The following is a 16,828-nucleotide window of genomic DNA, read 5'->3' on the forward strand; positions in this document are numbered from 1 at the left end:
GGGGTCACGTGGATCAAAATTCAGACGCTCCGCAACCGACTCGTATTTACGACGGTCGCAGCGTCCCGGGGTGTGTGTCACCTGATCAAAATTCAGACGCTGGGCAACCGACTCGGATTTAAGACGGTCGCAGCATCCCGGGGTCACGTGATCAAAATTCAAATGCTTAGCAACCGATTCATATTTATGACGGTCGCAGCGTCCCGAGGTCACGTGATCAAAATTCAGATGCTTGGCAACCGACTCGTCTTTATGACGGTCGCAGCATCCCAGGGGGCATGCGATCAAAATTCAGACGCTTAGCAACCGACTCGTATTTACGACGGTTGCAGCGTCCCGGGATCGAAATTCGGACGCTGGGCCACCGACTCGGCATTTGCGAACCGTTGAGGTCAGTTGCGGTAAGTCGTGGACTAGCTGCGAGACTGGTTTTCCACACGGGAGGACTTATCTCGATCTGTTTGGACTACAAATCCCATCACTGCCTCCTCCGCGCCTTGAAAACCTCAGCAGGACTAGAAACTCACCCAAATGTCAAACTTGCCCGGGAAGAACCGTTCGGGAATACGAGCGGCGTAGAGGCCGGCTCCGGTGATGTACATCACAGCCATCAAGAAGAACCATCCCATCTGCCCCACCGTGGTGGCCTTGGCGAAGCCCTCCGCGATGGTGAAGTGCATTGTGGGTACCACACCGCTCAGGCCCAGCCCGAGGAAGACCCCTAGGAGAGGAATGAGACGCCCGTCAGCATCTCGGCAAGGGATTCTGGGAGTTGAAGTCCTCCCCTCTTAAAGCAGGCCGGCTGGAGGATTCTGGGAGTAGAAGTCCTCCCGTCTTAAAGCAGGCCGGCTGGAGGATTCTGGGAGTGGAAATTCTCCCCTCTTAAAGCAGGCCGGCTGGAGGATTCTGGGAGTGGAAGTCCTCCCCTCATAAAGCATGCCATGTAGGGGATTCTGGGAGTGGAAGTTCTCCCCTCTTAAAGAAGGCTAGGGGATTTTGGGAGTAGAAGTCCTCCCCTCTTGAAGCATGCCAGCTGGGGGATTCTGGGAGTTGAAGGCCACCCCAATTGAAGCATGCCAGCTGGGGGATTCTGGGAGTTGAAGTCCACCCCTCTTAAACCAGGCCAGCTGGGGGATTCTGGGAGTGGAAGTCCTCCCCTCTTGAAGCATGCCGGCTGGGGGATTCTGGGAGTAGAAGTCCTCCCGTCTTAAAGCAGGCCGGCTGGAGGATTCTGGGAGTGGAAGTCCTCCCGTCTTAAAGCAGGCCGGCTGGAGGATTCTGGGAGTGGAAATTCTCCCCTCTTAAAGCAGGCCGGCTGGAGGATTCTGGGAGTGGAAGTCCTCCCCTCATAAAGCATGCCATGTAGGGGATTCTGGGAGTGGAAGTTCTCCCCTCTTAAAGAAGGCTAGGGGATTTTGGGAGTAGAAGTCCTCCCCTCTTGAAGCATGCCAGCTGGGGGATTCTGGGAGTTGAAGGCCACCCCAATTGAAGCATGCCAGCTGGGGGATTCTGGGAGTTGAAGTCCACCCCTCTTAAACCAGGCCAGCTGGGGGATTCTGGGAGTGGAAGTCCTCCCCTCTTGAAGCATGCCGGCTGGGGGATTCTGGGAGTAGAAGTCCTCCCGTCTTAAAGCAGGCCGGCTGGAGGATTCTGGGAGTGGAAGTCCTCCCCTCATAAAGCATGCCATGTAGGGGATTCTGGGAGTGGAAGTTCTCCCCTCTTAAAGAAGGCTAGGGGATTTTGGGAGTAGAAGTCCTCCCCTCTTGAAGCATGCCAGCTGGGGGATTCTGGGAGTTGAAGGCCACCCCAATTGAAGCATGCCAGCTGGGGGATTCTGGGAGTTGAAGTCCACCCCTCTTAAACCAGGCCAGCTGGGGGATTCTGGGAGTGGAAGTCATCCCTTCATAAAGCAGGCCGGCTGGGGGATTCTGGGAGTGGAAATTCTCCCCTCTTAAAGCAGGCCAGCTGGAGGATTCTGGGAGTGGAAGTCCTCCCCTCTTAAAGCATGCCAAGTAGGGGATTCTGGGAGTGGAAGTCCTCCCCTCTTGAAGCATGCTGGCTGGGGGATTCTGGGAGTGGAAGTCCTCCCCTCTTGAAGCATGCCGGATGGGGGATTCTGGGAGTGGAAGTCCTCCCCTCTTAAAGCAGACCAGCTGGGGGATTCTGGGAGTGGAAGTCCTCCCCTCTTAAAGCAGGCCAGCTGGGGGATTCTGGGAGTGGAAGTCCTCCCCTCTTAAAGCAGACCAGCTGGGGGATTCTGGGAGTTGAAGTCCACCCCTCTTAAACCAGGCGAGCTGGGGGATTCTGGGAGTGGAAGTCCTCCCCTCTTGAAGCATGCTGGCTGGGGGATTCTGGGAGTGGAAGTCCTCCCCTCTTAAAGCAGACCAGCTGGGGGATTCTGGGAGTTGAAGTCCACCCCTCTTAAACCAGGCGAGCTGGGGGATTCTGGGAGTGGAAGTCCTCCCCTCTTGAAGCATGCTGGCTGGGGGATTCTGGGAGTGGAAGTCCTCCCCTCTTGAAGCATGCTGGCTGGGGGATTCTGGGAGTGGAAGTCCTCCCCTCTTAAAGCAGACCAGCTGGGGGATTCTGGGAGTGGAAGTCCTCCCCTCTTAAAGCAGGCCAGCTGGGGGATTCTGGGAACGGAAGTCCACCCCTCTTAAAGCATGGCGGCTGGTGGATTCCGTCCGTACCCGCTCGGGTCTGCCTGTGCTTGGGGGTGGCGAAGCGGTCCCACTGAGCGACGATAATGGCGGAGATGCCCAGGACGCAGACGATGGACAGATAAATGAGTCGCGGCTGGGGAGAGCAGTAGAACGAGTAGTAAAGCCACGGCACAAAACTCCCCATAATCAGCAAAGCGATTCCGGAATAATCCAACCTGGGAAAGGGACAACGGAAAGGAGAGAGCGTCATAAGAAATACAGGAAGTTCTCCACTTACGACTTACCTGTTTAATGACCGTTTCCTCGTAAGAAAGACTAAAAGTTCCCACGGTACTGAAGAAAGACTTTTATCTCTGGTGCTCACACTTACAACCGTTGGGAGTCATGGGATCCAAATTCGGATGCTCGACAACCGACTCGGATTTACGACGGTCGCAGCACCCCGGGGTCACGTGATCAACCGACTCGTATTTACGACGGCTACAGCATCCCAGGGTCACGTGATCACGATGTACGGCCTTTCCCAGCCGGCTTCTCACAAGCCGGCTTCGCTTAAAGACCCTGTGACTCGCTTAACGACTACCGGAGATTCGCTTAACAGTCGTGGCAAAACATACGGCTCCTCCAATTTCACAATCGCTGTTCGGATCAAGAGAAATTCCGCTCTTAAATTGGGGTCGCGAGTCAAGGATTATTAATATTAATCGGCCCGTCCTCGCACTTACGACCATCACAGCGTTGCCCCGGTTCCGTGATTCCAAATTTGGCTGCTTGGCAAGCGGCGACCATTGGTACAGGCAGCCCTTGACCGGTGACCGCGATGAATGCCCCAAATCTGTGTTGCAAAGTGAGACAGTCATTCAGTGAGGTCCCCGCTTTACGACCTTCCCTGCCGCTCTGATTAAGTGAAAGGCTGCAGCTGTTAAATTAGTCACAAGTTTGCTGAAATGTATCTTGACTTCCCCACTGATTGTCAGAAGTTCACAAAAGGGGATCACACGACCCCGGGATGCTGCGACCGTCATAAAACAGGAACTAGGGGCCAAGCTTCGGAATGTACATCACCTGACCCCAAGGGTGCGGCGATGGTCATAAGTGTAAAACACGCCCCAAGCTTCCTTTTTTGTCAGTGATGTAACTTCAGCTGGTCAGGAAATGAACTGTCGTAATTCGAGGACTACCTTGACTTATGAATGTTCATTTAGTGACCAAACGCCGTCACTAAAGGACGTTTCAATGAATCGGGGTTCCCCATTGATTCTGTTATTCTATGATTCTGTAAGGGGTCGCCTGCTTGAGCAGGGGGTTGGACTCGATGACCTCCGAGGTCCCGTTCAACTCCAGGAGTCTATGATTCTCTAAGGATCTCCTGCTTGAGCAGGGGGTTGGACTAGATGACCTCCAGGTCCCTTCCAACTCTATTATTCTACGATTCTATAGGGGTGTCCTGTTTGAGCAGGGGGTTGGACTAGATGACCTCCAGGGTCCCTTCCAAGTCTGTCATTCTATGATTCTGCAAGGGTCTCCTGCTTGAGCAGGGGGTTGGACTAGATGACCTCTGAGGTCCCGTTCAACTCCAAGAGTCTATCATTCTCTAAGGATCTCCTGCTTGAGCAGGGTGTTGGACTAGATGACCTCTGAGGTCCCGTTCAACTCCAAGAGTCTATCATTCTCTAAGGATCTCCTCCTTGAGCAGGGGGTTGGACTAGATGACCTCCAGCTCCCTTCCAACTCGTATTATTCTACGATTCTGTAGGGGTGTCCTGTTTGTGCAGGGGGTTGGACTAGATGACCTCCAGGTCCCTTCCAACTCTATTATTCTACAATTCTGTAGGGGTGTCCTGTTTGAGCAGGGGGTTGGACTAGATGACCTCCAGGGTCCCTTCCAGCTGTGTCACTCGTGGGAAAACGCTCCCACCCAACATCCTTGGCCTTCCACGCCAGGAGGCCGACTTCGAACGGGCTGCGAAAAGTCCCTTTTTTTGCAACAGGGACGCTGTCACTTCGGGGGCGCGCGCGCCGTCGTAAGTCGAGGACAGGCGGCACGTGTACACAAACACACACACACACACACACAGAGAGAGAGAGAGAGAGACACGGAACTGGCCTCTCTTTCCCCACTCACTTGGAGAAGGTCCGGGACACCTTCTCCGAATGGCAGTAGACGGTGTGGAAGAGCCAGGAGAAGCTGAGACATAGCACGGCGCCTAGGAAGAACATCCCGAAGACCACTTTCTCCTGCAGGGGCGCCAGGAAGTACATGTTCGGCCGCAGCATCGTCAGGACCCCCAGACACAGGAAGAGCACGAAGCCTGTTGGGGAAGGGGAAACAGGCAGGGTCAGGGACAACCGTCACCAGGAGACGGAGAGTTCTAGTCCCGCCTTAGCAGGAAAGCCAGCTGGGTGACTTTGGCCCAATCGCCAGGAGACGGAGAGTTCTAGTACTGACTTACGCATGAAAGGAAGCTGGGTGACTTTGGGCCAATCACCAGGAGACGGGGAGTTCTAGTCCCGCCTTAGCAGGAAAGCCAGCTGGGTGACTTTGGCCCAATCGCCAGGAGACGGAGAGTTCTAGTACTGACTTACGCATGAAACGCAGCTGGGTGACTTTGGGCCAATCACCAGGAGACGGTGAGTTCTAGTCCCGCCTTAGCAGGAAAGCCAGCTGGGTGACTTTGGCCCAATCGCCAGGAGACGGAGAGTTCTAGTACTGACGTACGCATGAAAGGAAGCTGGGTGACTTTGGGCCAATCACCAGGAGACGGGGAGTTCTAGTCCCGCCTTAGGCATGAAACGCAGCTGGGTGACTTTGGGCCAATCACCAGGAGAGGGAGAGTTCTAGTCCCGCCTTAGGCATGAAAGCCGGCTGGGTGACTTTGCACCAATCACCAGGAGACGGGGAGTTCTAGTCCCGCCTTAGGCATGAAAGCCGGCTGGGTGACTTTGCACCAATCACCAGGAGACGGGGAGTTCTAGTCCCGCCTTAGCAGGAAAGCCAGCTGGGTGACTTTGGCCCAATCACCAGGAGACGGAGAGTTCTAGTACTGACATGCATGAAAGCCAGCTGGGTGACTTTGGCCCAATCACTAGGTGACGGTGAGTTCTAGTCCCGCCTTAGGCACGAAAGCCAGCTGGGTGACTTTGCACCAATCACCAGGAGACGGGGAGTTCTAGTCCTGCCTTAGCAGGAAAGCCAGCTGGGTGACTTTGGCCCAATCGCCAGGAGACGGAGAGTTCTAGTACTGACTTACGCATGAAACGCAGCTGGGTGACTTTGGGCCAATCACCAGGAGACGGTGAGTTCTAGTCCCGCCTTAGCAGGAAAGCCAGCTGGGTGACTTTGGCCCAATCGCCAGGAGACGGAGAGTTCTAGTACTGACTTACGCATGAAAGGAAGCTGGGTGACTTTGGGCCAATCACCAGGAGACGGAGAGTTCTAGTCCCGCCTTAGGCATGAAACGCAGACGGGTGATTTTGGGCCAATCACCAGGAGACTGAGAGTTCTAGTCCCGCCTTAGGCATGAAACGCAGCTGGGTGACTTTGGGCCAATCACCAGGAGAGGGAGAGTTCTAGTTCCGCCTTAGGCATGAAAGCCGGCTGGGTGACTTTGGCCCAATCACCAGGAGACGGAGAGTTCTAGTCCCGCCTTAAGCATGAAAGCCGGCTGGGTGATTTTGGGCCAATGACTAGGAGACGGAGAGTTCTAGTCCCGCCTTAGGCACGAAAGCCAGCTGGGTGACTTTGCGAGGAATGTTGATTTTTTTTTGGGGGGGGGGCTGGCAGGCGGGGTGGAAAAGACAGCTAGAGTCAGCGCGTCGAAGGGGTGTTTGTGTGTGTGTGTCACGATTCGAACTCGGCTCCAGGTTTCCGACGGGCCGATCCGGAGGGCGGGAAAGGAAGCGGGGTGGGGTGGGGGTGGGGGGGGGAAAGAAAAGAAAAGAAAGGACGCAGCTCTCGCGTCACCTAGCAGGTGCGTCCAGATGTTGCCGGTCTCGGTGTGGATGCGAAAGATGCTCTTGAAGCAGGCGCGGAAGGACGGCATGGGGGGCCGGTGGCCGTGAAGCAGGTAGTCGTTGTCCTTCAGCCAGTCGGGCAGGACGTCGTAAGGGATGACCCGCCATCGGCCTTCCCAGACCTGAGAGACGGAAACAAAGAAACAAAAAAAAAACCTGGTTACTGTCGGCGCAGCCTACCTCGTAGGGTTGGCGTTGGGGAAGGATTCCGCCCGCCCGCGCACGCAGCCCCGAGGGACCGCCGCCGTCTTTCCCACTAGAGAGACAACGGTTCGGTTGGAGAGAAAAGAAGGTGGTGGAGAGAGAGAGAGAGAGAGAGAAGGAAGGAAGGGGGAAGTCCTCGGAAGCAGAAGCCGAACGGAGCCCTCGGCGTACGTCGGTAAGTGAGACGTTTGTTAGGGGGGGGCGCGTTGCCCCGTTGTACGAGAGGGAAAGGCTGGCGTTAGCCGTAACGCTCCCTTTTGAGGCCAACGTTTTCTGGCGAGGAAATTAAAATGGAATGGAATGGAAAGGAATGGAATAGGGAAAGGAAAATAGAATAGAATAAAGAATAGGAGATAATAATAGAATAGAATAGAATAGAATAGAATAGAATAGAATAGAATAGAATAGAATAGAATAGAAAATATTATGGAATAGAATATAGAACATAGAATAGAATGGAAAATAGAATATAGAATAGAAAATGTAATATAGAATAGAATATAGAATAGAATGGAAAATAGAATACAGAATAGAATAGAACAGAACAAAATAGAACAGAATAGAAAATATTATAGAATAGAATACAGAATATAGAATAGAATGGAAAATAGAATAATGGCATTAGAATAAAATAGAATAGAATAGAATAGAAATATATAATAGAATAGAATAGAATAGAATAATGGCATTAGAATAGAATAGAATAGAATAGAATAGAATAGAATAGAATAGAATAGAATAGAATAGAATAGAAATATATAATAGAATAGAATAGAATAATGGCAATAGAATAGAATAGAATAGAATAGAATAGAATAGAATAGAATAGAATAGAATAGAATAGAATAGAATAGAAATATAGAATAGAACAAAATAGAATAATGGCATTAGAATGGAATAGAATAGAATAGAATAGAATAGAATAGAATAGAATAGAATAGAATAGAAATATAGAATAGAACAAAATAGAATAATGGCATTAGAATAGAATAGAATAGAATAGAATAGAAATATAGAATAGAATAGAATAGAATAGAATTAGAATAGAAATATAGAATAGAATAATGGGAATAGAATAGAAATAGAATAGAAATATAGAATAGAATCGAATAATGGGAATAGAATAGAGTAGAACAGATATAGAACAGCTATAGTATAGAATAGAATATAGAATAGATAGAATACAGAATAGAATCGAATATAAAATAGAAGATAGAATAGAATAATAACTTTATTCTCACTTCAAATGTACACTAATCAGCATATACTAAAATGAGATTTCGCTGCCTTCAGCTCTCAAAGGTTAACCTCCTCCAATATAGTGTACATTCCATGAACATGACCAACAATATAAATAAAATAAATTAGGCATACATCCACCTACACACACATGTGGCCCAGAGAAACAACACAGTGCAGTTCGGGTGTGTTTGTGTGTGTGTGTACATGTGCACATAATACATACATGCATACACACATATATACACACATATACATATACATATATACATATATACATATACATATACATATACATATACATATACATATACATATATATATATATATATATATATATATATATATATATATACATATCTACACACAAAAAAATTTTATATATACATTGTACACACACATACACAAATATATATACACATACATACACATACACACACGTATATATACATATACACACACATACACACATTATACACACACACTATATACACACATACACTATATATTTATTTATTTTATTTATTTATTTTAATTCCATTTATATCCCGCCCTTCTCCGAAGACTCAGGGCGGCTTACAAGGTTAGCAGTATACATGTATACATACATATACACACATACATTATACACATACACACATTTTATCCACACATATACAGACATACACTATATACACATACATTCAGATGCACACAAATATACATATACACACATATACATAAACACACACACACACACACACACACACACACACCCTATATATAGCCTAGAGGTTAAAACTGCCTAACGTGCAGACAGCCCAGGTTTGGTGACAGCAAAAAAGCTTGAAATAGCTATATCAGTCTCCCTTTAATTCTTGCCAAATCCAAATTTGATATATACATATATCTATATATCTATATATCTATATCTATATATCTATATCTATCTATATACACACACACATATACACACATACATATACATACACGTGTGTGTGTATAGATATTTATGTATATATATATATATATGTATATGTATATATATATATGTATATGTATATTTATATATACATATATACATACATACACGCACTATGTACACACACACACACACAATACACACACCTTTTTAAGAAGAGACTGGACAGCCATTTGTCTGAAATGGTATAGGAGGCTGGACTAGATGACCTCCAAGGTCCCTTCCAAGTTTACTGTACACACAAGCACACCTGTACACACACCCACGTGTACGTACACACACACACACACACACACACACACACACACACACATACACACCCTTTTAAGAAGAGACTGGACAGCCGTTTGTCTGAAATGGTATAGGAGGTTGGACTTAGATGACCTCCAAGGTCCCTTCCAACTTTACTATACACACACACACAGCTGTACACACACACACAGCTGTACACAAACACACACACACACACACACACACACACACACAACCTTTTAAGAAGAGACTGGACAGCCGTTTGTCTGAAATGGTATAGGAGGTTGGACTAGATGACCTCTAAAGCCCCTTCCAACTTTACTATACACACAAACACACCTGTACACACACACACAGCTGTACACAGACACACACACACACACACACACCTTTTTAAGAAGAGACTGGACAGCCGTTTGTCTGAAATGGTATAGGAGGCTGGACTAGATGACCTCTAAGGTCCCTTCCAACTTTACTATACACACAAACACAGCTGTACGTACATACACACACACACACACACACATACACACCCTTTTAAGAAGAGACTGGACAGCCGTTTGTCTGAAATGGTATAGGAGGTTGGACTAGATGACCTCCAAGGTCCCTTCCAACTTTACTACACACACACACACACACACCTGTACACACACACACACACACACACACACACTTTTTAAGAAGAGACTGGACAGCCGTTTGTCTGAAATGGTATAGGAGGTTGGACTACATGACCTCCAAGGTCCCTTCCAACTTTACTACACACACACACACACACCTGTACACACACACACACACACACACACACACTTTTTAAGAAGAGACTGGACAGCCGTTTGTCTGAAATGGTATAGGAGGTTGGACTAGATGACCTCCAAGGTCCCTTCCAACTTTACTATACACACAAACACAGCTGTACACACACACACACACACACACACACACATGTATACATATGTATATATACATATACACATATACATACATACACACACTATGTACTCACATGCATACACACACACAATACACACACACATACACACCCTTTTAAGAAGAGACTGGACAGCCGTTTGTCTGAAATGGTATAGGAGGTTGGACTAGATGACCTCCAAGGTCCCTTCCAACTTTACTACACACACACACACACACCTGTACACACACCTGTACACACACACACACACACACACCCTTTTAAGAAGAGACTGGACAGCCGTTTGTCTGAAATGGTATAGGAGGTTGGACTTAGATGACCTCCAAGGTCCCTTCCAACTTTACTATATACACAAACACAGCTGTACGTACACACACACACACACACACACACACAAACACCCCTGAAGACAGACACACACACAGACGGCAAGAGAAAACCACTTTCTCGCCACAATGCCCCCGCCCATCCTGCGGGCACCTGCCCGTCTCTCCCGACCCCGAAGGGACGGAGGGAAAACCCGGGTCGCTCGCTTTCACACAACCGGAGACTAACCGGCCGGCTTACCTTGTAGACAAACTCCTCCATCTTCTCCATGGCGTGGTGGGCTTGCAAGGGCAGGGTCAGCACCCGGACTTCCTCTTCCTCTTCCTCCTGCGTCGCCGGGCATGGCTGGCACGGGCTCTGCGGAGAGGAGAGGGCACCGTCGCGGCGTGAATCGTTCCAACAACCCAACCCGGCCGAGCTCTCTCGAACCCAGGGCCGCGCAAAAGGGTATGTGTGTGTGTGTGCGCGTCGGCTGGAAAAGCCGCCCAGGCGGGTCATCCTCGACCTACGACGGTCCCTGGAGGGAGGGGCCGGGCGGTTCTTAAGCCGGACTCCCGTTTTGACCAGCTTTCTTGCCGCCGTTCTTAAGCGAGTCGCTGCGGCGGGTAAGCTGGGAAGAGCGTTGCAAAGCGAATTCGGGTTCCCTCCCCCTCCCCGAAGGTCGCAAAAGGGGAATTGCGTGACCCTGGGGCGACCGACCGTCGCAAATCCCAATGGGCGGTCAAGGGCCCCGAATTCAGAATTTTGTCTGAAATGATAGGGGGTTGGACTAGATGACCTCCGAGGTGCCCTCCAACTTTTTTATATTATTATTATTATTATTATTGTTGCTGTTGCTGTCATTATTAACCTGAAACTTTGCTGGCTAAGCGAGACGTGGTTGCAAAAGGGGATCACATGAGCAGGGCAACCGACCGTCGTAAATACGAATCGGTGGTCAAGGGCCCAAACTCAGAATTTTGCCCGAAATGGTATACGGTTTCCTGCCTGAGCAGGGGGTTGGACTAGATGGCCTCCAAGGTCCCCTCCAACTTTATTATTATTATTATTATTAATAATAATAATAATAATAATAATAATAATAATAATAATAATAATAAATTTGCGACCGACCATCGCAAATACCAATCGGCGGTCAAGGGCGCGAATTCAGAATTTTGTCTGAAATGATAGGGGGTTGGACTAGATGACCTCCAAGGTACCTTCCAACATTATATTATTATTATTATTATTATTATTATTATTATTATTATTATTATTATTATTATTATTATTATTATTGTTATTATTATTATTATTATTATTATTATTATTATTGTTATTATTATTATTGTTGTTGTTGTTGTTGTTGTTGTTATTATTATTATTATTATTATTATTATTATTATTATTATTATTATTATTATTTCCCACCACCACCATCACCGTCGGCGATCCCCAGGCAGCCTTCCGCGGAAGGAAGGGAACGGGGGAGGTGGGGGGGTACCCCAAAGCCCCTCGTGCCCTCCCCCCCACCCCCCCTTTAACCTCCCGCTAACTCCCAAAGGGCTGGCCGCTTTGACTAAAGTCATCGGTTCGCCCCTTTTCATGCCGGTTTTTCACACACCCCCCACCCTAAATAAATAAATAAATAAATAGATGGATGGATGGATGGATAAATAAATGGATAGATAGATAGATAGATAGATAGATAGATAGATAGATAGATAGATAGATAGATAGATAGATAGATAGATGATAGATAAATAAATAAATAAATAAATGGATGGATAGATATAGATAATAAATAAATAGATGGATGGATGCATAAATAAATAGATAGTTGGATGGATGGATGGATAAATAAATAAATAAATGGATGGATGGATAAATACATAGATAGATAGATGGATGAATAAATAAATAAATGGATGGATGGATGGATAGATAGATAAATAAATAAATGGATGGATGGATAGATATAGATAATAAATAAATAAATAAATAAATAGATGGATGGATGGATGCATAAATAAATAAATAAATAGATAGATAGATGGATGGATGGATGGATGCATAAATAAATAAATAAATGGATGGATGGATAAATACATAGATAGATAGATAGATAGATAGATAGATAGATAGATAGATGAATAAATAAATAAATAAATGGATAGATGGATGGATAAATAAATAGATGGATGGATATATAGATAGATAAATAAATAAATGGATGGAGGGATGCATAAATAAATAAATAAATAGATAGATATTTGGATGGATGGATAGATAAATAAATAAATAAATAAATGGATGGAGGGATAAATACATAGATAGATAGATGGATGAATAGATGGATAGATAAATAAATAAATAAATGGATGGAGGGACTGTATGATAAAATGGGCTCAGAATATTCAAGAAGTTATTACAATGGACACGTGGGAAAAGATCTGGGTGAGGAACGTAAAATTCACGCAAGCCCAAAACCTAAGAGAGAACTTTTATAAAATGTTTTATAGATGGCATCTAGACTAGACCCTAAAAAGCTTGCAAGTATGTATCCGAATTATCAGCCTAAATGTTGGAGGTGTGGAGGCGAAGACGCAACGTATTTTCATATATGGTGGGACCTGCAAAAAGGTTAAGGCTTTTTGGATAAAAATTTGGTGGAATATGCAGAAGATCTTTGAAGCGAAGGATAAAGTTTGGTCCGCAAATCGTTTTTGTTGGGCATAATTACAGAAGCTACTGTGGTGGACGTTAAGTTGATGCTGAACTTAATCACAGCAGCAAGACTTTTCATAGGTCAATATTGGAAGAAGGAGGAACTGCCGACTATAGAAGAATGGACTCTAAAAGTTTCTGACCTGGCGGAAATGGCAAAGATTTCGGCTTACCTGAAAGATCATTCGCAAGAACGTTATATTATGGAGTGGAAAAAGTGGATTGATTATATTCAGAACAAATATGGGACTAAAAAGTTTCATTTAGCGTTTGAATAAGTCTTCCTTTCTATTTTTTTTTTGTTTTTTTTATATGTAATACTAGTATTGTTTGTAGTTATCTTATATGAGCTAGAGAGTGATAGATTTAAGAATTTATTGATGGTAGCATATGGATGTTTATGATTGTTCTTTGTTTTTATACCCTGTATTTAGCTCTGGGAAGTCGGGGGGGGGGGGGGAGGGGGGAATGGGTGGGAGAGTTAGGGAGGGTTAGGGAGGGGTGGGGGGAGGGGGGGATTGCTAAAGTTAAAATGTACTGTAAAACTTTTCAATTAAAAAAAAATGGATGGAGGGATAAATAAATGGATGGATGGATGGATGGATGGATAAATAAATAAATGGATGGATGGATAAATAAATAAATAAATGGATGGATGGATGGATGGATGGATGGATGGATGGATAAATAAATAAATAAATGGATGGATGGATGGATGGATAAATAAATAAATAAATGGATGGATGGATAAATAAATAAATAAATGGATGGATGCACAAATAAATAAATAAATAAATGGATGGATGGATGGATGAATAATAAATAAATAAATAAATAAATAAATAAATAAATAAATAAATCCGGGCTTACGTCGGCCACAGAACGAGACGTTCCCGGATCCGCTTTCTCCTCTAAAAGGGGTCCGAGCTCAGCCAGCTCCACCACGTCTTCCCGGTCTCGGCCGTTGCCGGCGGGAGGGGCGGTCCCGGGACCGCTGGCCGAAGCTTTGCGGGACGACGCCATCGGGCCCGCATGCACGCCGGGGCGGGCGCAGAAAGCGACGGGGAGCTCCGGGACTTCCACGGCAGCCGGATTCTCCTTACCGGATAGAAAGAAAGCAAAGCAAAAAAAAAAAAAAAAAAAAAGCAAAATTATTTTCAAAACCGGTCTGGCTTTAGACTAGAGGAAGAGCCCCTCTCGTCTCGACTGCGGAAACGGGTTGGCTATTTTTTATCTATCTATCTATCTATCTATCTATCTATCTATCTATCTATCTATCTACCTATCTATCTATCTATCTATCTATCTATCTATCTATCTATCTATCTATCTATCTATCACAGACATGTCAAACCCAAGGCCCGGGGGCCGGATCCGGCCCGTGAAGTGGTTTCATGCGGCCCGTGAATCCATCCTGGAAACAGGGAGGGAACGGCCCCCACTGCCGTGGCCCTGGCCCAGAGACCCTCCTTCCGCCAGAGACCCCCAGATCTGTCCCACTCCTGCCCAGGCCCCCATAGGCACCCTAAATGCGAACGATGTAGAGCTGGCCACGCCCACCCAGTAGGCCATACGCACTCTAGCCACGCCCACCCAGTAGGCCACGCCTACCCTGGCCCTACCCACCCGGCCCCTTGAGGGCAACCGCAATGCTGATGCGGCCCTCAGTGAAATTGAGTTTGACACCCCTGATCTATCAGATCGTATCTGTCAATTTATGTATTATCTATCTCTATCTGTATCATCTGTCAATTTATGTATTATCTATCTTTCTATCATCTATATCTATCTAATCTGTCAATTTATGTATTATCTATTATTTGTATCTATCTGTATCATCTCTGTCAATTTATGCATTATCTATCTTTCTATCATCTATATCTATCTAATCTGTCAATTTATGTATTATCTATTATCTCTATCTGTATCATCTATCTCTGTCAATTTATGTATTATCTATCATCTATATCTAATCTGTCAATTTATGTATTATCTATTATCTCTATCTGTATCATCTATCTCTGTCAATTTATGTATTATCTGTCTCATCTATCAGTCCAAATATCTGTCTGTCTGATCGTATCTATCTGTCAATTTATGAATTATCTATTATCTCTATCTATCTGTATCATCTATCTCTGTCAATTTATGTATTATCTCTCTCATCTATCAGTCCAAATATCTCTCGATCTGATCATATCTATCTGATTGTATCTGTCAATTTATGTATTATCTATCATCTATGTAATCTGTCAATTTATGTATTATCTGTCTCATCTATCAGTCCAAATATCTGTCTGTCTGATCGTATCTATCTGTCAATTTATGAATTATCTATTATCTCTATCTATCTGTATCATCTATCTCTGTCAATTTATGTATTATCTGTCTCATCTATCAGTCCAAATATCTCTCTATCTGATCATATCTATCTGATTGTATCTGTCAATTTATGTATTATCTATCATCTATGTAATCTGTGAATTTATGTATTATCTAATCTATCTGTCAATTTATGTATTATCTATCATCAGATCATATCTGTGAATTTAGGTATTATCTATCATCTATGTAATCTGTCAATTTATGTATTATCTATCATCTATCTATCTAATCTGTCAATTTATGTATTATCTATCATCAGATCGTATCTGTCCATTTATGTATTATCTATTATCTATATCTGTATCATCTGTCAATTTAAGTATTATCTTTCTATCATCTATATCTATCTAATCTGTCAATTTATGTATTATCTATCTTTCTATCATCTATATCTAATCTGTCAATTTATGTATTATCTATCTTTCTATCATCTATATCTATCTAATCTGTCAATTTATGTATTATCGATTATCTGTATCTATCTGTATCATCTGTCAATTTATGTATCATCTATCTTTCTATCTATATCTATCTAATCTGTCAATTTATGTATTATCTATTATCTCTATCTGTATCATCTATCTCTGTCAATTTATGTATTATCTGTCTCATCTATCAGTCCAAATATCTGTCTGTCTGATCGTATCTATCTGTCAATTTATGAATTATCTATTATCTCTATCTATCTGTATCATCTATCTCTGTCAATTTATGTATTATCTCTCTCATCTATCAGTCCAAATATCTCTCTATGATCATATCTATCTGATTGTATCTGTCAATTTATGTATTATCTATCATCTATGTAATCTGTCAATTTATGTATTATCTAATCTATCTGTCAATTTATGTATTATCTATCATCAGATCGTATCTGTGAATTTAGGTATTATCTATCATCTATGTAATCTGTCACTTTATGTATTATCTATCATCTATCTATCTAATCTGTCAATTTATGTATTATCTATCATCAGATCGTATCTGTCCATTTATGTATTATCTATTATCTCTATCTATCTGTATCATCTATCTCTATCTGTCAATTTATGTATTAACTCTCTCATCTATTATCTATATCTGTATCATCTCTGTCAATTTAAGTATTATCTATCATCTATCTATCTATCTATCTATCTATCT

General features: G+C 44.3%; 1 protein-coding gene and 1 long non-coding RNA gene across 5 annotated transcripts in view; one reads left to right on the forward strand and one right to left on the reverse strand.

The window, feature by feature from the left end:
- LOC308677420 (adiponectin receptor protein 1) overlaps nucleotides 1-16,828 on the reverse strand; it is a 43,608-nt gene that overhangs the window by 7,879 nt on the left and 18,901 nt on the right. For 3 of the 4 annotated variants that reach the window (XR_014028479.1, XR_014028480.1, XM_081343788.1), the window contains exons 1-6: nucleotides 14,171-15,135; nucleotides 10,832-10,948; nucleotides 6,628-6,799; nucleotides 4,789-4,975; nucleotides 2,691-2,878; nucleotides 528-721 (exon numbers count right to left, since the gene is read on the reverse strand). Coding sequence is in view for 2 of the 4 variants with exons in the window: in XM_081343788.1 (XP_081199914.1) it covers nucleotides 528-721; nucleotides 2,691-2,878; nucleotides 4,789-4,975; nucleotides 6,628-6,799; nucleotides 10,832-10,948; nucleotides 14,171-14,323 (1,011 nt within the window). In the remaining 2 variants the exon portion in view is untranslated. Of the gene's footprint in view, nucleotides 1-527; nucleotides 722-2,690; nucleotides 2,879-4,788; nucleotides 4,976-6,627; nucleotides 6,800-10,831; nucleotides 10,949-14,170; nucleotides 15,136-16,828 lie in introns of those variants that run through there. The other variant, XM_081343789.1, reaches the window with a different exon arrangement.
- Nucleotides 6,710-13,835, forward strand: LOC308677423. Its single transcript, XR_014028481.1, has 3 exons — nucleotides 6,710-7,056; nucleotides 10,839-11,038; nucleotides 13,096-13,835. It is a non-coding gene; the product is annotated as an uncharacterized lncRNA (long non-coding RNA).

The sequence above is a fragment of the Vipera berus genome, assembly GCF_964194415.1.
Source record: "Vipera berus genome assembly, chromosome: Z".
In the NCBI taxonomy this organism is placed as follows: domain Eukaryota; kingdom Metazoa; phylum Chordata; class Lepidosauria; order Squamata; family Viperidae; genus Vipera; species Vipera berus.